Below are 25,029 nucleotides of genomic sequence, written 5' to 3'. Positions count from 1 at the left end.
ATACACAGTTAGAAGTTTAGTTTCGCATTATGGCCCCTGTGAATTTTTTAAATATGAAAGTTTTTGTACAATAAAATTGATTTTTAGATAACTGAAGAATAATATAGCCTTCTTAGTGGGTTTATATGAACATTAAGATTGTTTTTAACATGTTTTATAGGCCATTTATATGATTGACAGTCCGTATTTTCCTATCCGTACCGTTCATAGGTCCATACATTATTGTAGTGTTTATCAACAAAGATTTTGCGCTCGATCTTTTCAATTCAATTTTATGGAAAAACGAGCAGATAAGCATATGATTTTTTTGGGACCACTTGATAGATATAAACCTATGGATTCAGGAAAGGTATCACTGTAATTGATTGAAATTTTCCTTTAGACCAAATTTTGGAGACTTTTGTGACATGTTCACCCCCCTTTTTGCTATATTTTGTATCTAAGAAATGCAGATTGTTGCCATGGTTACACCCAAGAGGGATTATAGTTCACCCTTATGACCATTAGAAATCAAATCTATGGAGGATTCTCTTTCTATAAGTATATACATGCATAACACACATATAAAGCCTTCTTTGTTAGACAGGAGGGGAAAGAGGGTGTTTAAAAATTTTGAGTGTCAATTTTAAGTTTTTTTTCCTAACTGTGTATTGCTACCTGACTCAGGGATAATAATGTCCAATATGCTAGTGGACTTTGAAACTTGTATATGGGTGAACAATTGGTACGTACAGCTTAATCATTAACCAGAAATCTGACGACGATGTTCAGTAGTTATCGTTTGTTGATGTGGTTTCTCGTTTTTTAAATAGATTAGACAGTTGGTTTTCTCGTTTGAATAATTTTACACTAGTAATTTTTGGACCTTTTATAGCTTGCTCTGCGGTGTGAGCCTAGGCACTGTGTTGAAGACCGTACTTTGACCTATAGTGGTTTACTCTTAAAAATTGTGACTTGGATGGGGGGTTGTCTCATTGGCACTCGTACCATATCTTCTTATATATATGTAAGATGGCAGTTCAAATTATTTTCTATTTTTTTAAAATTTTATTTAATAAATTTATGTAGTTACTTTTCAACAGGTAAATTTCGCACAAACGTAATGCGTTCTTGTCGCGCAAACGTGGATTATTTTCGCGCAACTGTAAGACGAATTTGCACAAACGTAACGCACCGTTATTTACATACCGATCATATTGTATTTCAATTAAATTGTGTATAAATAAATTTGGTGTATTTACTGTCTTCTGATTGGTTAAAATTATTAGTTTTATTTTCAATGTTGTCAATTTTGATGGCGACACGCCCACTCTGACGTTGTGTATTTATACGCCAACATGTGTGTACGTTGTTATTGTTAATATAAATAATATAAAAAGTTCTTTAAGCCTTATTTTTTATAGAAATTTATTTATAATGAATGGAAATAATTTATTTTGATTTTATTGAACCATAAAACTAATTTTTGACTCTTCACATTTTACATAATCCGCTTCGCGGATTATTCAATGTGAAGAGTCAAAAATTAGTTTTATGGTTCAATAAATTCAAAATAGATAATAGCCATTCATTAAATGATTACAAGGAGCTTAAGCAAGGAGCAAAAGTAAAATCAAACTAAACAATCATGAAAAACGGACCACTTTAATTTTTTACAACTTCATGAATTTTTGCTTTTTATATTACTGTATTTCAAATTTTAAATGAGATTATACATGCAAGAATCAACATTTTTCGAAGATTTATTCCCGTTACCATTTATTATTGACTGTTTTGTATCATTGTAAAAAAATATGTATGGCTAGAAAAGAGGTATATTTTTAAGTAAAAGCTAGTGCGATAATGGATTTTTATTTATATCCTATAGTCAAAGAACTGATTCAGAGTGTAAGTCATTTACTAAAAACAATTGATAAATCGTATTCAACATACAGATTATATATATATATATATATATATGAGTCTTATGTAGACGAAACGCGCGTCTGGCGTACTAAATTATATATATATATATATATAGAGCAAGTGCTCTACATACATACGAGTCATTTAGAAGTCGAACAAAGATATAAAAAAACAGAGCCAGTGACGGAAATCCGAGCAGTTATCAAGGATAGAGTAACTCATGGTTTTGGGCATATTCCATATCGGAACAAGATTTCAGTTGAATAAGATGAGTTTTTATTGAAAATTTAGATACTTTTTTTGAAAAACAGACAACAACAATTTTGGTCATGGCAAATACATAGACAAAACAAACATAAGAAAATAGTTATCAAAGGTACCAGGATTATAATTTAGTACGCCAGACGCGCGTTTCGTCTACATAAGACTCATCAGTGACGCTCATATCAAAATATTTATTAAGCCAAACAAGTAAAAAGTTGAAGAGCATTGAGGATCCAAAATTCCAAAAAGTTGTGCCAAATACGGCTAAGGTAATCTATGCCTTGGATAAGAAAATCCTTAGTTTTCGAAAAATTCAAAGTTTTGTTAACAGGAAATTTGTAAAAATGACCACATTATTAATATTCATGTCAACACCGAAGTGTTGACTACTGGGCTGGTGATACCCTCGGGGACGAAACGTCCACCAGCAGTGGCATCGACCCAGTGGTGTAAATAGTTATCAAAGGTACCAGGATTATAATTTAGTACGCCAGACGCGCGTTTCGTCTACATAAGACTCATCAGTGACGCTCATATAAAAAAAACTAGAGAACTCTATTTCGAGTTTTCAGGCATATTTTGTTTCTACTTTTTTGTTTATTCATATATTATATAAAACTTAGTTTTATAGACTTAGTGTTTCATTGAACACTATATAAAATAAGGAAAATCAAGCGATTTGGTGTCGAACATTATTAAATCATCTTTTGAATACTAATGATGATCGTGCAATCAGTGACTAAATCATTCTTTTTTATAAAAAGGTGTAGGAATTTCGACCTAAATGTGTTGATCTTTGGTTATCTATACACTGTTTTTAAGTAATATTACCTTTTGCAAAGTATTTTTCCAAATCTGTCCAGTCTATATTTTGTTCAAAACTTTTTGATCTGTTTATTCTCTCCCGACTTTCTTTTGACTGGACCAAATTCCCAGTCTCTGTGTTTTCCATAACTGTGTTACGAAATCTTTTTTTTACTTTTTCCCATAAATCTGAGGCCATATTCCTGGAAAAAGATACTGTTGATAGTGTTTTTTTTTTCTTCTGACTCATACATAATAAGTTGACACCTTTGATATTCTAAAGATACTTTTTCAATAGCCAATACCAATCAAAGTACTGAATAAACTCATCATAGATACCAGAATTGATTTTGTATTTACGCCAGACGTACCTACAAAAAACTCATCAGTGACGCGCGAATCCAAAAACGTTTAAAAAGACCAAATAAAAGTACGAAGTTGAAGAGCATTGAGGACCAAAATTCCTAAAAGTTTTGCTAAATACAGCTAAGGTAATTTATTTCTGAGGTAGAAAGGCCTTAGTATTTTAAAAGGACAATAACAATCAAAACCAAGGAGTAAACAAAGACTCACAAAACCAAAGGACATTTACATCAACAGTTATAAATAATAATTAACAAACAACACGAACTCCACAAAAAACCGGAAGTGAAATCAGGTGCTCCGGAAGGGTAAGCATTTCCTGCACCGTATACGGCACCCGTCGTGTTATTTCTTTGTTCAGTTCGGTAATGATGGAAGGTTCTTATGACTGAGGAAGAATATCAGATATGATTTCTGACACACTTTTGTCATAATGGCCAATCAGCTCATGATGGCGACCGTAAAATTCTTGAGTGATGACCTTAATTTGATTAGTTCATAGCACTGTCTTAGCAACTTTTGAGAAAGCTGTATTCCTCGTTCAACAAAATAAACGTACTTTGAGCTAGCTCTAGAGTAACGTATCAATTGAGACACATATACTCCATATGCTGGTGCCGCTGGGATGTTGCTACACAGAAATGGAAAGTTGACTATAGGAAAATTAAAATCATCGCGTTTGTCATAAATTTTGGTATTCAACCTACCATCAGTAGTTATTTCGAGAAAAAGGTCTAAATATGAAGCAGATTTATCTGTGTCGGTAGTATCTTTAATTTCAAGTTCACTTGGATATATTAAATGTAAGTGACCACTGAGTCTATTATTATTACGGACAGTACATCATCAATATACCGAAAGGTGAAATTAAAAGACTGGGATAAATTAGAAAGTTTTGTAAATAGTGAATTTATAAATATGACCAAATCAATGATAATTAATGTCAGTACATCACAGAAGTGCTGACTACTGGGCTGGTGATACCTCGGGGAATTAAAACTCCACCAGCAGTGTCATCGACCCAGTGGTTGTAAATAAACTCATCATAGATACAAGGCTTAATTTGAAGTATTGAACATAAGATGTCCGCAAGTTCTTGTGGATGGTCAAACGCACTTTTTTGATAAAATTCACATCTCTATACCTGAAAACTGAGGTTAAAGTAGACATATATATTTTTTTTGGGACAATTTTGTGCGTGGATGATATATAAATGACAGGAAATTCAACCTCACCGTAATAACTATTGTATTGTAGTACACTGGTTTGTTGTTATATATTATAGTGATATAACTGTTACATGTATATATAATTTTCATCAATTTGTAAACATTCTATTCTACTATTCTAATAATAGTGCAGTGCAAGTGCTGATAGAGAGGAAGGACCGATAACTCTGCATTGGAGATTGCTGCAAAACGTTCTTGACATATTATTCCGCATGCGTTAACAAATTTTTTCGGTACGTATGGTACGTGTGCATATATATTATTAATGATTTTTACTTATATATATGTTTCTAACGACAAAACATTTTCAAATTAATAATTTATATTTTAAACAAAAATATTTTTTCAGTACTCCTTGAAGAAATGAATTTATAACAAGCGATTAGGAATGTTATTTTGCACGCCATTATGTCCGCGTATTGATCTGTTTATAGATAGGTTACCAGTCAAACACGAAAGTTACGTAGGTGGAAATCTTGTCGGCAACAATACATTGGAATGCCCTCACGGTCATTGCGATGTAAAAACAACTAACATAAAAAAAAACACAACATGTGTCTTAGACTGAAATATTTATTAGGACTCTTTCAACTTCCCATGGATAAAGACATCATTAACAGTCAAAGAGAAAAACATGACATTTTGCAATACTAATTATTGATAACCCAATCCATGTTTATACAGATGAAAATAATATTTAAACATTTAAATAAGTAACCTTTCACAATAAGTGTATTTACAACATTGATTAGTTTACTCTCATTGAATGTAAATTTACAGGCCCAGTAAACAGCATCACTGTAGACATTAGCAAGTTCTATCCCATATGGAATAAATTTTACAAGTACAGGCAGACTTCCGAACTAAATCTTGTATCTATGGAAGAATTTAGTAAATATTTAAGAAATTTTTGTTAACGAAATCCTTGACTAAATAATTTACTAGTAATACATAGATTTCGTTCTTTGAAATCTAAAAACGTCACGCATACACATCATAGCGAATAATTTTGGATATGTAAATACCGTAAGAAGTAGCCAAATGCTATCTATATATGTGGGGTAGGACAAACTCTTCTTGTTTATTCGTTTTTCAGACTTTTATATAATTTCTCTGTGTGCCTTTTCCCAATTACCTCGTGAAAAGACAGTTTTCAAATCGAATTCTACAATGGTATTCCGAATTTACTTAATATTATGACAATCGTTTTGTATGTAAGGATAGTTTTCGTATGTTTACATATAATTTATATCTAAAATTCTGTTCTCCGTAAGATTGTGTTGACTACGTGATATAGATACAATGGATAAGCGTTGATTCTTGAAAAAGAAACCATGAGCCCGGAGTGAGTTTAAATAACCATGTTATTGTGTCAAACGATTCATTACAATAAATTAAATATCACAAATAAATGTTTAAAAATACAAATACATTATTACACAACACGTCTGCCCTTTAAGATCTTCATATTATCAGCTATCTGAATATTATCTGTTTATACAAAATAAGTTCCATTCGGACTCATTTCTATTAAAATTGAAAATTGAAATAGAGAATGTGTCAAATGGACAATTACCCGAAAAATAAGATACATATAGTGCATATAATAAGTGTGTTTCCGAAATTTTTTAACACGAAGCCTAATTCTAGGCACATAACGATTTTCTAGCATAGGAATTTGCAAATTAACATTTGTAAAATTATGTAGTAAAACAGATGCAATCATATTATTTTAATTTATAAAACAATAATGGACAAAAAGAATGTAATCATTTTTATTTCAAACATGTGGAATATAAAAAAAGAAGATGTGGTATGATTGTCAATGAGACAACTCTTCACATGAGACCAAAATAACACCGAAATTAATGACTATAGGTCACCGTACGGCCTTTAACAATGAACAAAGCCCATACCGCATAGTCAGCTATAAAAGGCCCCGAAATGACAATGTAAAACAATTCAAACGAGAAAACTAACGGTTATTTATGTAAAATTTGAACAAAAAACCCCACTGAATTACAGCTAGGCTCCTGACTTGGGACAGGCAAATACATACAGAATGTGGCGGGGTTAAAAATGTTAGCGGGATCCCAATCCCCTTAACCTGGGACAGTGGTATAACAGTACAACATAAGAACGAACTATAAAAACCAGTTGAAAAAGGCTTAACTCATCAGATGGACAGAAATACAAGTGGACGTGGAATAGCCAACATTAATCCGATTATAAACGACCAAACTCGCTTTTATTACACAAAATATCCACAATAACATACAAAACAAGAACAAAAACTGGAAAACCAGACATTATGGACAACAAAGAGAATTCAGGGATTCGAACCTAAACAGACAAGACCTAAACTTTACCTCATTTATCTTAACTATGAAACCTCGTGGCTACCAAATTATATTGTACGTTTGGCTATTATTAATATATAAAGGTACAAGCCCTGTGTGTATGTTGAACCGATGTATATATATTCATTTATATATATAAGATAAACATATAAATCGTAACCAATTGGTAGCCCAGAGGTTTCATCGATATGTTGAAGTCAGTAACATTTAACAGAATTCATGGACGGGTTCGATTCCAAGTGAAGGCATACAGAAATTACAAAAATTAAAGGTAAGTTTTTAAAATAATTCCATTTGTGAACATAAATCAGTAAATTAGTCAATTCAACCTTAATGAAATTAGATACACAAAGGAAATAATAGAATATAATCTGGTGAGTCCATTTCAGCGACGGATTTAGGAAGCGTTGATTTTAGAAAAAGAATCCACGGTAAATGAAGAGGCTGACGTCACCACAATGGTTTAATTGTACAGTTATAATATTGAACTTGTGATACCTATGTCTTATCACATGACTATTGTCGAGTCTAACTTCTAATATCGTATACAGAAAACAATACAACCATACAGTTTGACGTTTACTTCATTATATTATAACTGCCAAGGCGACGTCGCACACTGACGTACACCCTAGATACATAACGGTAAAACGCGACGTCTTGACTCCCGCGGTATTCTCGACATTCTCCGGGCGGCGAAAAGTAAATATCAAAATTAAATTACAATCAAGAAAAAAAAATGAATTAAAATTACTGTCTCTCAAATTCAAAACTTAAACTTAAAACTTTAGCACAGTCACTAGCTTCCAGACTAGTTATCTTTCGGTTAAATCCCAATGAGTCTATTTCGTATACACAAATCACAGTATATCCATTTTTTCTGTGTACCTGTTCCTTCTTTCAATGAAATTGTATCATGTTATAGGTTTTTGAAAGTAAGTCAATAAATCAAATATTTTCGTTACAGTCCATAATAAGTCACAACAGTTCAATAGATACGTATCATTCAGTCCATCCTTTGATATTTTCCCTGTCGTTTCTGCTTCCTCAACTCTCTCGATAATTTGGCAACGTGTCTGTTCCTTTATAATTTCTTCTAAGCCAAATTCCTCTGATTTATTCGAAACCAGTACGTTTAAGATGCTGGATGTCGTGGACGAAAGTACCCTTCCCGGCTGTAAGGGTCCTGATAGTAAATATCCAAGCTTTGACTTCATCGCGATCGGTCCATCTCCTCGTATTACTTTGTCTTCGATAAAGTCCCAATAGTGGTCGGCACCAATAAGTAATGATATCTCAAAATAATCGTCTTTGGTAACTGGGTGAGCGAGTCTTAATCCTTTCAGATAATCCATATTTCGGTTAACGTACCGCATATGATTATGTATTGGAACTGCTATGGTAGGAACAATAAGGACTTCAATCGGAATTTTACGACTATTTTCGGTTTCGATAAATACGGTGGTTGTGCGTAGTTCTCTCGTGCTCGTGTTGTCCTCTCCAAATGCCGATAGGTGTACAACTTCAATTCCTTCAGATCTCAAATTCAATTTCTTCGCTAGATGCTCTGTTAAAAAAGATCTTTGTGCACCCTCATCAAATAAAACATTCGTATCCATAGATATATTACCTGCCCATACAGGAGCTACCGCCGTTTTCAGTAGCACATTTGTACGCATCTGTGTCGATGAATGCAAAACTTTAGTATCTTCCTGGTTTTCAGTGTCATTTATAAGATTGACGGGTGTAGATTGAATCTGTTTATTTGTATTGCTTGTAATGAACGCTAAACCTTCGCTGTTAACATTATTACTCGCACTACATAAGCTGGAATGATGTCTCTGCTTGTAGTGTCGACACGTTCGTTTCGATTGACACTCATTAGCATGATGATTTCCTAAACAGTTAAAACATAAATTATCACGAAATTACGATAGACATTCGGGCTGTGCTATCACTAATATTGGTACAGTTTGTTGGCGTATGTATTTCTTTACAAAAAACACATGGTCTCTCCGTAATATTCCGGGGTTGGCTCTTCGCGTTGTATGCTGTGTGTACTCGCGGTGATTCTATTCCTGTATGAAATGTACATGTAGATGCGGTTGTGAAGTGACTTTCTGAAGACTCGAGATATGTACCTGTATTTTTTCCCGCCTCCATGATCTGAATTTCGTTAAGTATACTCTTCCTCAAATCTTTCAAATTCCAACTTGACGGTCCGTGTTGTCTTGCTAGGTTTTGGCGTATTTCTGCGGGCAACTTGTTCAGAATAACGGGTACCAGTAGTGAACCATAAGTGTCTGTAGTCTGTCCGAGTGACTCTAGACCTCGTACGTAAGTTTCAGTTTTGTCATAATAATTGCGGAGGCTTACTAAAGTATAAATCGGCGGCGAAATCTCAAGTAGAGCTTGCATGTATGTTTGTATTATAGTATGTATTTGTCCATACCTCTCTTGTAACAACGAAATAGCTTTGCCGTAATTAGTGTTTGTCATAGAAAAACCTGATATGGTCTGAAACGCTTCTCCCTGTAGTAGTGACTTTAAGTAGTTAAACTTCTGTACATCGCTGAGTGTTGGATTTGTGTGAATATATGTCTCATATGAATCCCAAAAGGATTGCCAATCTAGAATATTCCCTTTAAAAGTAGGCAAGTTCAACTTTGGTAATTTGTGGTACTGATTATTTGTGCTAGAAGACGAATGTAAACTTGGAATATGCATAGACGGGTTCGTAGTAGGAATAATCTCTGATATAGCGGGGTTAACTGTATAAAACGAGGCTGCATTCGATTGTACATGAGATGTCGACGTGAAACAATTGGCGTGCAGGTTCAATTGAGAGGAGTCGCTTGCGGGTACACTATTTGCTGTAGGTGAAATCAAGGTATGCATGGGTGTATCAGAGGGAGTAACGTTACTAGCTTGAAAAACGGTAGTATTGACGGGTAAATTATGACTTTTCGACTGGGAGGGATTAATGAGTTTTCTAATTTGACGAATTTTTTAATCTAAATCGAACATGTACTCATCTGTTTGTTGAATTTCATCCACCACGTCTTCATCCGAGCTTGCGTTCACAATTTTATCATTCAGATCTTTAAGAATATCCCTTTTCTGTAACACGGAATCAAAAATAGCTGTGACGTCCTCAATTTCTATTTCGGAAGTGTCTCGTATGTCTCCAAAATTCTTCCAAAGTCTTGTAATTGCTCCTTTGTGTCCGGAACGAACGGCTTTCAGCTTTGTATCCATTTTCCCTTTTGGTCACGGCACCATAAATGTCGAGTCTAACTTCTAATATCGTATACAGAAAACCATACAACCATACAGTTTGACGTTTACTTCATTATATTATAACTGCCAAGGCGACGTCGCACACTGACGTACACCCTAGATACATAACGGTAAAACGCGACGTCTTGACTCCCGCGGTATTCTCGACAACTATCAATAGATAGAATATATAATATATATATCTTTATTAGCCTCCCTAAGGAGAGATAGTGATACCAATACAATATTATTGCATAACACAATATGTACAAATTTGAATACACAAAAAAAAAAAAAAAAAAACAACACACGAACGGAGAAAAAAAAATTAAAAAAAAATAATAATAATTGAAAGTACTTTCGACTTAATTCACATTGTTAATTCGGATTGAGAAAAAACTTTGAATTTAATTCATATTGTTAATTAGGAATGAGAAAATGTTTTGCAAAATCTGTAAACATATTTGACGCATAAAAATTTAAAACGTTTTTTCTGCTCACAGTCTAGTTCAAATTCAGTTTCGCATGAGAGTAAAATGTAACAGAAATCTTCATCATCTAAGGAACCAAGAAAGGCACTGAAAGTTATTGGGTTTAAGCATAGTAGCTCGCACCAGAATTCATCTCGAATGTCGGATAAATAATCACACGAAGAAATTGCGTGAATACACGGGTCGGTGAAAAGTTTACCACCTTTATCACATAAAATACTATCACTGTTCGTATTGTGGACCAAACAACACAGGGATACTATGTAATTTGCCTGTTTACGCAAATACGGAAAGTCTAATGCAACTGTCCATGCAGGATGAGGCTGAAATACTTTATGTATCTTCTTGAAAATGTTAAAGTCACTATCTATATTTATACGTTGTTGCCATTCCTTAAGTTCATATTCAAAAATAGATCTGTGAACTATTCGCTTCCATATACGCTGAGACGGAAAATGTCCGCTATCCATGAACTTTGTTAAATAGTCCGATAAATGGTATTTGTAGAGTATATCCACACAGTCCTTTGAAAAATCCGATGCACAATTGGTGTACTCTTGATTGAAATACTTGAGTTCAAAAAGTTTACGTACGAGAATACGAAATGAAATTGCTCTTTGTGGTAAATTACAAATTCGTCCGAAGAACAGTAACTTGCGTTCATTAATAAAACTGTCTAGGTTTAACCAACCAATGAGAGAAAGGCACATATCAGTTCTTGTCCGTCTAGGTAATCCTTGAATGAACTTGCAAACATAGTGATGCGTTCGTTCTAACATAAGTGTTTCTGTTTTAGACAGCTTGCCCCAGATCTCGCATCCGTAAAGAGCTTTTGGGTAGCATACTTGGCGAATAATTTTTGCACATCCTATAGGGTTGAGAACAGCAGGATGAATACCAGAGCGAATCACAGACGCAGTGGTTGCTCTTAATGTTCGACACGCTTTTAATGTACGATCCATTGTTTTCATCGAAGTGTCTAGTGAAATACCAACATGTGTTGCACTTTTAACTGATAGAATAGGTTCGTTGTATAGGAATATATCTGGACCTGTTAGTTTTTTGCCGAATTGAAGAAGTTTGCTTTTCGTGGGTGAAAAGGAGAAGCTCCATGATTCGCTATATTGTTCACATATTGATACCATTTTCTGAGCAGATTCGTGATTTGTGGCAATGAGAGAAATGTCATCGGCCTGGACGGGAGAACTACTATTAATGTCATATAAGAATGCTCCTTTGTTGCTAGATTCAAGTTCATTTATCAAATCGTTAATAAAGATCAGATATAACTTGGCAGACAACTCACTACCTTGACGCACACCACGGTTCAGTTTAAACCATTTCGAAAGTTTTCCACCAAACCGAATAGCACTTGATAAATCTGTGTACATGTTATCTAATAGTAGCCATAATTTTCCGGTCGCACCATATTCAAAAAGTTTAATACGTAATCCATCAGGAGGTACTGTGTCAAATGCTTTAGTGCTGTCTAATAAAACAACTATAACTGTTCCGTTCTTTTTTATGTGATGAAAAGTTACTTCATTAAGGTTGAATGAAGCATTTAAACTAGACAGGAGTTTTTGGTAAGCTACCTGTTGGACATTCGGGAAGTCAGTACGCAGTAAGGTAAGTAGCAAGTCGACCATCTTCTCGAAGATCTTTGTGATACTTCGCACTAACGAGATGCCTCTGTATGAGTTTGTATCTGTTTTTGGCTTGTTTCCATTTTTATAAAGAAGTATTATCATACTCTTTCTCCAGTCGTTCGGAATGTACGCACATTTGATACACAAGTTGAAGAGGTGATGTAAGTGTTTTATAAGTAATTTACCGCCATACCGTATGTGCTCATAAAACAAGCCGTCGTGGCCACACGCTTTGTTGTTCTTTAGTTTTGAACAAATTTCACTTACATCTGATAATTTAAATGTAATGTTGTTCTGATCACGGTTGACAATTTTGCGAATAGATGACACTTTTTCGGTAATTTCAGTTTCACGCTTCGGGTCGGTATATGTCGACGGAGAAAATACATTTTGGAAATGAGATAGCCAGATATCGTTGATCTTTTTAGGATCGGTATAAGTCACACCATCTTTCACTAACGCACTACAAGCGCTTGATTTCTTTTTTCGATTATTTATGATTGTCCAAACCGTTTTCTGATCGATATCAAGGTTACTTTCAATAGTTTTTGCTAAATTACTTTCATATTCATCAAATGCTTTTCTTAAAGCTGTACGAAATTCTCGTTTTGCAGACTTGTATTTTTGAAAAAACTCACAGTTTGTATCATGACAATGACAATTGTTTATCCATTCATTCCGAATACTACGCATCGAGTCTCGTAAAACTGTAAGGTTCCGATTCCAATACGGTTTCGAGTGGCGATTGAACTTTTTATACGGTAAAGTGTCTTTTTCGGCTTTCTTTATAGCACTGACTATGCAAGAATATTCAATCACATCGGGTGTGGCTGTAGTTGGAAAATTTACCGTCCATAGATTTGTTGATACTGCAAAAGTGTAATCCTCTATAGAGTTTGTACTTCGTGCGCGTTCCCAAGATACAGTTGGGTCACTAGTCTCTTGTGGATGATGAAGATAAAATTCCGTTTCTAAGGTACATAATATTGGGTGATGATCGGACGTGCTAAATGAATGATTGTCAATAACCTTAGCTTGTTTAACGTGTTGCAATTTTGTACGGTTAATTAAGATGTGATCAATACAAGTCGAAGGACCATCTTCGTAAGATTGGAACGTATTAACAGGACCTTTACACATTAATTCCATATTTACTGAACAAAGATTGTGAGTTGACATCAAAGTTTTACAAAGTTTACTTCTTTCGTCGTATTTTATTTTACAACTCGGGCCGCCTATTTTCGAATTGAAGTCCCCCATTAAAATCACAGAACCAAATTCTTCGTAGACGGAAGACAGTTCGAACAGCAAATCTACTTCGTTACGGAAATATTCGTACGGTTGAGTTACTGCAGGTAAGTATAAAGAGAACACATAATACTTTTCACTGTTTGGTATATTTATTTCAATACCGATAATTCTGTCGCTGTTAACCTCAATTAAAGATGTAAACGGATAAATGTCTTTTGATATGAGTAATGCAACCCCGGAACGTCCTTTGCAGGTGAGTAATTCAGGATTAAATTCGTCAGTCCCTTTTGCAATTGAGATATAATTCTTATCAATCGAATCAAGAACATGTAACTGAAAAGTACGTATCCAATGTTCTGATAAGGCGCATACATTTACATTATACATCCGAAGACTTTCAGCTAGGAACGGTATACACGAAAAAACACCTCTACAATTCCAACACATTAAATTAAGTTTTTCTTTAGCAACAATCCTTATGAAGGGGTTATAGAATGTTCACTGGCGAATTGCTCCCTCGGTAACCATTTTTTCATGTAAATACCTTGGGGCCAAAATTCTGGATGAGTTATCAGATGTTCATCATCTGCTACAATATTGAGTTGAGCGGCGGCAGTACGTTTTGATGGTCTATTGAAATATCTTAAAAATGTCACACGTATATTCCACTCGGAAAGAAAATATCGCATATTATCTTCAGAACTACATGATTTATCGATCCCGCCGATATAGAAACGACTAACACGTCTGCTTTTACGAGTGAAACCTTTAAAATCCGAGGTTTTTGGATTACATACTGATCTTGGAAAATGTACCGAAATACTGTTTGTGTCATTTGCTTGAATGTCCGTTGTTTTGGATGAAGTTGACATGTTTCTAATTTGATTATCCGTTTTAGATATTGTCTCTTGAGATACATGAATTCGATCGTGTGCAGGTAATGTCGGACATGAAGTTGAAGTGCGAGGTGTCTCGGACCTAATCGGAGAATCCAATGGTACAACAGATACAGATTTATCTGCTGTCTGAACTGCGGCTGCTGCGTAAGTCATAACTTCACGTTTACTCGCTTGGACGTTCTTCTCGACATTAACTACGCGTCTTCGTAATTCACTAGTGGATGTCATAGATGAATTAATTTTTGTCTGAAAATCCTCTCAAGCGGTATTGACGTCCTTTACTTGGTCACTTAACAGAAGCACCTTACTTTTTACACTACAAATTCCTGTTGAGCGGATATCACTTATGTTTGTGATGCGTGATGTTTCAGAATTCAAACGGGTTTTTGTTTCATTTGCCACAACAGATACTTTAAAGATTCTAGCTTCGCATTTCGAAACAGCCGTTTTGTTGTTTTCAATAACAAGTTCGATTTCTTTTATTTTGTTGTTTGCTGAGCGCATTGTTGCCGTGGTATTCGAGTTATCGTTAGCTAAATCTACTTGCTTTAGTGACACACTTTTAAGTTCCGATTTAACACATGCTAAATTATCATTTAATTTATTATTTGCAGTTCTAGCCAAGTTTAATTGATTTTGAATGTTATTCATGCGTTCCTTTTGCTTAGTGAAATCATCATTAAGTTTTACATTTTGTTTTTGTAAACTATCAATTTTACACAGTAAAGCAGACTTGTCGTTTTCGTGGGCAATCTTTAATTCAATGATTGAACTTTCGACATGTATCAAAGTGTCTCTAATGGAACTATCTACATACAGCTGCGGGGTAGATGTGACTAAGTCATTCACACAAGGAGTGTCCCTTAACGATGGTTTAATACTTAGAGCTTCTTTTAAATCATCGCAAAATTCGCCTTTAGTTGCAAGACGGAGGGAAAAGCAATCACGACCAAGCTTATTTACCAATGGCTCGCCTTTCTTTGTTTTTGGTTGCATGCGTTTTTTCAAAATTGCGGATGCAAACGGAAAGTCCAGTCTTTGCTTTGCCATGACAAAATATTGTAATCGTAGTTGCTCTAGAGCTATTGCATCATTGTCACAAAATTGAACCAATCGGGTAACGAAAGTGTCTTTGGGTAGGCCATTACATTGATCTTCAATGCTCTGTAATACTAATTTCTTTGGATCAGGGTCTTGGTTAGACATATTGGTAGACAGGGTATAATCAAACGGGTTTGCCATATGCTCGCTTTGAGAACCAAGAAATTGTCTGACGATGTCTTGTGAGCTATTTGATGTAATTTCCGTATCAAAGTTATTTTGTATATAAGTATTTTGACTGCATTGTAGGGAACAGGGTTGTAATTCAGTGTATATCAAGTCTGGTTCATTGTTTACACTTTTGTCACCGTTCATTTTGAATAGACAATCTAACGGGTGGATTAAAACAGTTCACTACTCATTACTTTACACATTGACAAAGTTTGTGTTGTCGATCTATTAATTTTAAAGTTGTATTTCTTATCATGAAAGGTGGAAATATAGTGTTTGTACGAAATTGTTCTTTCTCACCAAATATGTTGACGAAATTCCTTGTAGAAAGCTTCAAAAACACAAGAAAATTCTCCGAGCAAAATATCCCACATCCAACCTCAAGGGAGACAATTCAAAATTTTATTTTAAAAAAAAAAGCCAGTTGTTTTTTACTCAATTTTGAATGAAATGTTCAAGTCCAGTCCAAATATCTAATTACTTACCTAAAAAAAAATCAGTGGTGTCTTAAATACAGAAAGTTCCACAAAAAATGGTATACAGATATACACAATGTAACAAAGACTTAAATGTCGTCTAACTATATATTATGCTGTAATGACGATACAATGTTTTCAATGTGGCCTTGACCAGCTTTAGTAGCACCTACCGCTAAATTCCAAGTCTAATGGGAGGGGGGTGCTAGAACGTCCTTGTTAGAAAACAGTGTCAACTAAAATATAATAGATACGTAAAATTTCGTATGGGGGACATACACTTTTATTTCTAAACTGAAATCATGTTTTAAATGCTTTTTAGCATTGCATATATGGTTTGTGTAGTTTAACGAAATCCTTGACTAAATAATTAACTAGTAATACATAGATTTCGTTCTTTGAAATCTAAAAACGTCACGCATACACATCATAGCGAATAATTTTGGATATGTAAATACCGTAAGAAGTTGCCGAATTATATCTATATATGTGGGGTAGAACAAACTCTTCTTGTTTATTCGTTGTCCGAGTTACAGACATTGCATTTCGGAGAAACGTTACTATAATTTCGCTTTTTTTATTATCTTTAGTAGGAAGAGCATTCTGCACAACTCTATAAATAAAATCTTGCTGGTAATTGCTTTTGACATTTCTAATATTACACCATATATCTGTGAAATCGACATAGCTGTACTTTATTTCAATTTTATGTTTATGATTATCATTTTCAACAATTTTCTTATAAATATTTTTTGGGGTTTAAACTATGTAGGTCAATTTTAATCTTATAATTCATTAAGAGAGCTTTTAATTTTGTGTAAACTCTTGGTAAGATCATCGTGTGTTTGTTATTATTATTTCCTAATTCTAAATTATTTTCCCTTAATGTATAATCTAAGTAATGTATCATAAAACATGTCCAAACAGATGTATTTCCTTGTCAGAAAATTGTTACTCTTTGAAGAAGCATGGCATCTATTTTCAGATTTATATGTGGTATTTGTTGTCCACCTCTATTATAAATTTGTGATAAAGACTTTTTATTTATATATTCCGAATGACACCTTCCCCCCCCAAAAAAAAAGTATAAATATATCTATTTATTTGTGTGATATATTCGGGTAAAGGGACACAACTCTAGCAACAAATAAGATTTTTTAACAATAAGTTTATGTTTAAAATTTAGCTTTCTTTTTTCCCATTTATCTACTGTATTTTTATACTATGGATAATTGGTAGCAAACTTTTACTTTTACTTTCCTTACCAAACCAAATTCCTAGTGTTTTAACGCTCCCCTTAGTTAAAAGCTTTAAACAAGTGTCTTCTGCTGGGGCATTACAAATATTTAATATTTCAGTTTTGTTTTTATTTATTTTTTTTACCAAATTTTTCGAAGTCATTCATAATAGTTTTCAAAAGTACAAGGCTTATAATTTAGTACGCCAGACGCGCGTTTCGTCTACATTAGACTCATCAGTGACGCTCATATCAAAATATTTATAAAGCCAAACAAGAACAAAGTTGAAGAGTATTGAGGATCCAAAATTCCATAAAATTGTGCCAAATACGGCTAAGTTAATCTATGCCTGGGATAAGAAAATCCTTAGTTTTTCGATAAATTAAAAGTTTTGTAAACAGGAAATTTATAAAAATGACCACATTATTGATATTCATGTCAACACCGAAGTATTGACTACTGGGTTGGTGATACCCTCGGGGACGAAACGTCCACCAGCAGTGGCATCGACCCAGTGGTGTAAATAGTTATCAAAGGTACCAGGATTATAATTTAGTACGCCAGACGCGCGTTTCGTCTACATAAGACTCATCAGTGACGCTCATATAAAAATATTTATAAAACCAAACAAGTACAAAGTTGAAGAGCATTGAGGATCCAAAATTTCCAAAAATTGTGCCAAATACGGCTAAGGTAATCTATGCCTTGGATAAGAAAATCCTTAGTTTTTCGATTAATTCAAAGTTTTGTAAACAGGAAATTTATCAAAATGACCACATTATTGATATTCAAGTCAACACCGAAGTATTGACTATACTGGGCTGGTAAATATGTAATAGTCTTTAAAATATCTGTTGTAATTGTTGTATAGTCATCAGCATGTTGGAAAAGTTTTATGGGATCTTTTAAATTTTGAATCTTAATGCCTTTTATGTTTTTATTTGGTCTTATTGAACTTGTCAGTGTATCAATAGCTAAATCATATTAATTCATGGAGAGCTGGAAGCCTTGTCTAACTGGTCTTGTAGTTAAATTTCTTCTGTGAACGGACCATTGACTTGAATTTTAATTTTTAAATCTTTATATAGTATCTTAATCCACCTTATAAATTCTACTGGAAGGTTCATTTTCTTTAACACTTTAATATTAAATACATGTTTATTCTTGTCAAATGCTTTTTCTTGGTAAAACTCTGTTAAGAAACTTTTTACACTGTTCAAATTCATATTCGAAAATATCCGAAATCGAGATAATATTATCAAAAATATTTTTTTCTTCACCGGCTCCTGTTTGTTTTAAATCAACTAGTTTATTAATAACTTTAGATAATCTTTTAGCTAAAGTTTTAGTGATTAATTTATAATCAAAGCATAATAATCTAATAGGTCTCCATAGTTTTGGGTCTTTTTCATCCCCTTTATTTTTATAATTTAGCGTGATTATACCCATTCTCATTGTTTCGGTTAATTTCCCCTTTAAATATATATTATTTACAATTTCAACAACTTCATCTCCAATTATATTCCAAAATCTTAGAAAAAAAATATCTACCTAATCCATCTATACCTAGTGATTTATTGTTTTCGAAATCTTTAACATTATTTGGATATTCTTCTTATATTAATTGGTTTAAAACTGACCAATCTTTCTCGTTGAGTTTATCTAAGTCTATTTTCCCTAAATAGTCATCAAAATCTTGATCATTAAAGCCATCAAAAATATATAGCTCAGAATACAAATCTAGAATTATTTGTATTATTGATTTTTTGTCGTCAGTGGCTTTATTGTTTTTTTTTTAAATAGTATTTCCAAAATTCAAAGTTTTGTAAACTGGAAATTTATGAAAATTACCACATGATTGATATTCATGTCAACACGGGAGTGCTGGTGATACCATCGACGACGAAACGTCCACCAGCAGTGGCATCGACCAATCTTTTTTAGAAATGATATCTTTGAAATACATGTTAACTATAGGTGCTGTAAAATGCCATGGGGGATTTTACTTCCTTTATATATTGCTACATTATTTCCTGAGAAATTATTTTCTTTTAAAGTCTCTTTTGAAATTAATGTAAATGGTTTGCACTAAACATTTTTACTATAAAATTCAAAAATAGCTGTATCTTGAATTGCTTTTTTAGCTGGATGGTTGTTTTCGAATGTAGACATATTTAAATATGATTTTACGATTAACGCTTTTCTTCTAATATCGTAGGGAGGGTCTCCCATTTCCACCTGTAATGCTTTTAACGAGGCTGACTTCATGGAACCTGTACATAAACGTAAAGATAGTGTTTGTATTTTATCTAGTTGTCCTTATAGATGCAGAGGCTGTATTATATACCTCATAACCATTGTCAATTTTAGATCTTATTAAAGCAATAATAAATGTTTCTTTAAATAGAGTATAACTTGTTGCTCCCCATTTCGTTCCAGTTAATAGTTTCATACAGTTAAAAATTTGTGTACATCTTGTATTAATATTCTGAATATGATTATTCCATGTGAGTTGTCTAACAAAAATAATTCCTAGAATTTGAACTTCTTTAACAACTTTTAAAATGTGATTTCCTATTTTTAGTACAATATTATTACAACTTGATTTAAGTGCTTTGAGTGGATATACTCACTTTTTACATTTAATTGAAGAATGTGAATAGTTCTCAATTTATCATTATTAATTATAAAGAATTGTGCAAGCCATAAATTGTGATGTGACAAATGAGAGATATCTCAAACCAATTAATTAGTTTGAATCATTAGTTATGTAGACAAAGCTAACTAATGAACTAATCATTGGTAATTTGGATCAAGCTTGAAGAAGTCAAGTCATAGTATAACATGTATTATTTTTATTATATATAATTAACACAATTTAAAAAAAATAAATTATTATTTTATTTATTTTATTAAAATTGCTGTTATATATGTAAACAAGCCTGCGGGAAAACTCTTTTTTTTTTTCTTTTCTTTTTAATTTTTGTGTTGTACAATGTAAAAAATAATATGTGAACTATTAAGAGTTTTCTAATTGCATAAAACACATAAAATTGAAACTTTTATTGAATTAAGCATAAAAGAAGCAACTTTCCTACGGACTAATGTTTTATTGTAGATTTTTTCTGATTTCACAATTTTTTAAATCATAAAAAGTGTCACTTTTGATAAATAAATATAAAAAATAATCATCCAGGAGAAAAAATCCCTAATGACATGTTGTTTATATTGTTATAAAAACACAGGTTTGAGTTATTTATTTATTTTTTTCATCTAAATTTACATTTCGCCTTAGTACAATTCACATATTGACTATTTGTTTTTTTTTAACCTTTTTTTTAAACCTAGAATTGACAGCTAATGCGAAATGGGAACACACCTTCTGAACATTTGTTAGCGGATTAAATGTTACGATCTAATTGATTTTTTCACGTTTTATCAAATATTGAGAGAACCTACATGTAAATATGCCACCTCCATCTTCCAAGACTTTTTCAATGTGTCGTACATACATAATATTTTATTAAGCAGTACGAATATAGTGAATATATTATTCACAGAGTTTTTTTGTAAAACAAAACATTTATATTCGTTGTGAACATTTGCAAAATATTCAGAGAATGTATTTATCCAGTTGTTCAGTAAAATCGTACAGATTTACCAAAACAACTAACTATATAGACATAGGAAGATGTGGTATGAGTGCCAATGAGACAATTCTCCATCCAAATAACAATTTATAAAAGTAAATAAAGGCAACAGTAGTATACCGCTGTTCAAACTCATAAATCCATGGACAAAAAACAAAATCGGGGTAACAAACTAAAACTGAGGGAAACGCATAAATATAAGAGAACAACGACACAACACTACAATGTAACACACACAGAAACGGACCAAGCATCAGACAAAATCCCACGAGAATAACAAATATAACATCAAAACCAAATACATGAATTTGGGATAGACAAGTACCGTGACACGTCTTATCGCAATGTCAATTTACACTCAAAAATAAGAGAAAACAAACGACGCAACGTTAAATTGTAACACACATAGAAACGAACTATAATATAATAATGGCCAAACCATTATAAGTCAATGTACGGCCTTCAACACAGAGCCTTGCTCACACCGAGCAATAAGCTATAAAGGGCCCCAAAATTACTAGTGTAAAACCATTCAAACGGGAAAACCAACGGTCTAATCTATATAAAAAAAACGAGAAACGAAAAACACGTATAAATTACATAAACAAACGACAACTACGAAACGTCCACCAGCAGTGGCCTGAGAAATAATTTTCTTTAAAAGTCTCCTTTGAAATTAATGTAAATGGTTTGCACTAAACATTTTTACTATAAAATTCAAAAATAGCTGTATCTTGAATTGCTTTTTTAGCTGGATGGTTGTTTTCGAATGTACAAATATTTAAATATGATTTTACGATAAACGCTTTTCTTCTAATATCGTAGGGAGGGTCTCCCATTTCCACCTGTAATGCTTTTAACGAGACTGACTTTATGGAACCTGTACATTAACGTAAAGATTGTGTTTGTATTTTATCTAGTATTGTCCTTATAGATGCAGAGACTGTATTATATACCTCATAACAATAGTCAATTTTAGATCTTATTAAAGCAATTATAAATTTGTCTTAGAGTATAACTTGTTGCTCCCCATTTCGTTCCAGTTAATAGTTTCATACAGTTGAAAATTTGTGTACATCTTGTATTAATATTCTGAACATGATTATTCCATGTGAGTTGTCTGTCAAAAATAATTCCTAGAAATTGAACTTCTTTAACAACTTTTAAAATGTGATTTCCTTTTTTTTGTACAATATTATTACAACTTGATTTAAGTGCTTTGAGTAGAAACACTCACTTTTTATATTTAATTGAAGAATGTGAATAGTTCTCGATTATCATTATTAATTATAAGGAATTGTGCAAGCCATCAATTTATGTGATGTGACAAATGAGAGTTATCTCAAACCAATTAATGAGTTTCATTCAGTAGTTATGTAGACAAAGCTAACTAATGAACTAATCATTGGTAATTTGGACCAAGCTTGAAGAAGTCAAGTCATAGTATACCATGTATTATTTTTATTATATATAATTAACACAATTTAAAAAAAAAATATTATTTTATTTATTTTACTTAAATTGCTGTTATATATGTAAACAAGCCTGCGGGAAAACTTTTTTTTTTTCTTTTCTTCTTAATTTTTGTGTTGTACAATGTAAAAATTATTATGTGAACTATTAAGAGTTTTCTAATTGCATAAAACACATAAAATTGAAACTTTTATTGAATTAAGCATAAAAGAAACAACTTTCCTACGGACTAATGTTTTATTGTAGATTTTTTCTGATTTCACAATTTTTTAAATCATAAAAAGTGTCACTTTTGATAAATAAATATAAAAATAATAATCCAGGAGAAAAAAATCTCTAATTACATGTTGTTTTTTATTGTTATAAAAACACAGGTTTAAGTTATTTATTTAATTTTTTCATCTAAATTCACATTTTGCATTAGTACAATTCACATATTGACTATTTGGTTTTTTTAACCTTTTTTTTTTACCTAGAATTTACAGCTAAGGCGAAATGGGAACACACCTTCTGAACATTTGTTAGCGGATTAAAAATTACGATCTAATTGATTTTTTTCACTTTTTATCAAATATTGAGAGAACCTACTTGTAAATATGCCACCTCCATCTTCCAAGACTTTTTCAATGTGTCGTACATACATAATATTTCAATAAGCAGTACGTATGTAGTGAATATATTATTCATAGAGTTTTTTTGTAAAACAAAACATTTATTTTCGTTGTGAACATTTGCAAAATATTCGGAGAATGTATTTATCCAGTTGTTCAGTAAAATAGTACAGAATTTACCAAACAACTAATTATATAGATACAGAAAGATGTGGTATGAGTGCCAATGAGACAACTCTCCATCCAAATAACAATTTATAAAAGTAAACCATTATAGGTCTATGTACGGCCTTCAACACGGAGCCTTGGCTCACACCGAACAATAAGCTATAAAGGGCCCCAAAATTACTAGTGTACAACCATTCAAACGGGAAAACAAACGGTCTAATCTATATAAAAAAACGAGAAACGAGAAACACGTATAAATTACATAAACAAACGACAACTACTGTACATCAGATTCTTGACTTAGGACAGGTGCAAACATTTGCAGCGGGATTAAACGTTTAAATGGTACCAAACCTTCTCCCTGTTTCTAAAACAATAGTATAACATCACAACATAGAAAAACACACGATAAAATATAATTGGAAGGCTTAACTCAATCGAGAACGTAAATTAACACAATATGAACGAATAAATTTGATCTGCGAAACCTGAATGCAAATACATAGTTAATAAAATTATCAGGTACAAACATTCAAGGCCAAAAGCAAATAAACAAGTCCAAACAAAGCCATGGCAAGACACCACCGCGAAATATTTAACAACCCTTAGAAATTCATCACTTTTGAAAAAATACGGTTTCATAGGTTGCATTTCTGTAAATATAGACAATGCCATTTCCCATAAGAACTCCCTTTGCGGCTAAAACTTCCACTTCTTACTATGAAGTTTCGTAAAAAAATATATCTGAGAATGGAAATGTGGTATGAACTTCTATTTTATTCAAAGGTCAAAATATATGGCTGTGCGACATATTTTCAACATTTATATGCCCTGACCTTGTGAGGAATTAAACTTATACTAAAATTCTGTACTACTCCTACCTCCACTTTTTGCCTACTTCCGAATTCAGTTTTCACTGCAACAATATGTTTTTATACTGGTAACAGTCCCAAGTTATGTCTTGTTATGAAATGAAACATAGAGATCATATCCGGGAACCAGTATGTTAACAAATCAAGTTATCTATGAATATTATAAATCTCCAAAAAAGAGGCATGGTTTGAGAAACAGCTGTATTTCACTATAAACTGCTCAGAGTCTGAATTAACCAGTTTTTGTGCTCGACTAGTAAAGTCGAGCACACATTTTACTCGACTAGTCTCGACATTGTCTCGACAGTACTTAACTGTACTTAACTGTACTCGACTAGGTCTCGACTTGACTTAATTAGTCTGATTCAGTATTTGAAGATCTTGGTGTAGTCTGAAATGGTCTCTACCAAGGCTCGATCAGTCTCGACCTGTCTCCACTAGTCTCTTCTCAGTCTTAACCAGTCTCAACCTCAAGTTCTTGATTAGTCTGGACCTTCAAATTTAGTCTTGACTGGTGTAAATCAGCCGATCTAACTAAATTAAATATAGATCTTACAAAATTCCAGTTTATTTGGAAGTTTGGTTCATTGCTGTGAAATTAAAGAATTTAATTAATAGTCAGAAAAAAAAAGATTAAATTCTGTTATTCAGATAGGCATCTTTAATTATTTTTATAAACTTTTCAAATCAACTTGGATTTTCATTAAACTATGCAGCTTTTTCAGTAATATAATGATCCTATTGAATCCTAGGTCGTTATGTAGTTTGGTGTATT

At 32.8% G+C, this 25,029-nt stretch overlaps 1 protein-coding gene across 2 annotated transcripts in view; it reads right to left on the bottom strand.

Moving 5' to 3' along the window:
* LOC143063632 (glutamate decarboxylase 1-like) overlaps nucleotides 1–24,797 on the bottom strand; it is a 108,572-nt gene extending 83,775 nt beyond the window's left edge. The window contains exons 1-2 of one of the 2 annotated variants that reach the window (XM_076235879.1): nucleotides 24,570–24,797; nucleotides 3,001–3,176 (exon numbers count right to left, since the gene is read on the bottom strand). In XM_076235879.1, coding sequence (XP_076091994.1) covers nucleotides 3,001–3,172 — 172 coding nt within the window. In that variant the 5' untranslated portion in view covers nucleotides 3,173–3,176; nucleotides 24,570–24,797. The remainder of the gene's footprint in view (nucleotides 1–3,000; nucleotides 3,177–24,569) is intronic. The other variant, XM_076235878.1, reaches the window with a different exon arrangement.
* Nucleotides 24,798–25,029: the final 232 nt, after the last annotated feature.

The sequence above is a fragment of the Mytilus galloprovincialis genome, chromosome 2 (genome assembly GCF_965363235.1).
Source record: "Mytilus galloprovincialis chromosome 2, xbMytGall1.hap1.1, whole genome shotgun sequence".
Taxonomy (NCBI): Eukaryota; Metazoa; Mollusca; class Bivalvia; order Mytilida; family Mytilidae; genus Mytilus; species Mytilus galloprovincialis.
This window is presented reverse-complemented; position numbering and strand designations above follow the sequence as displayed.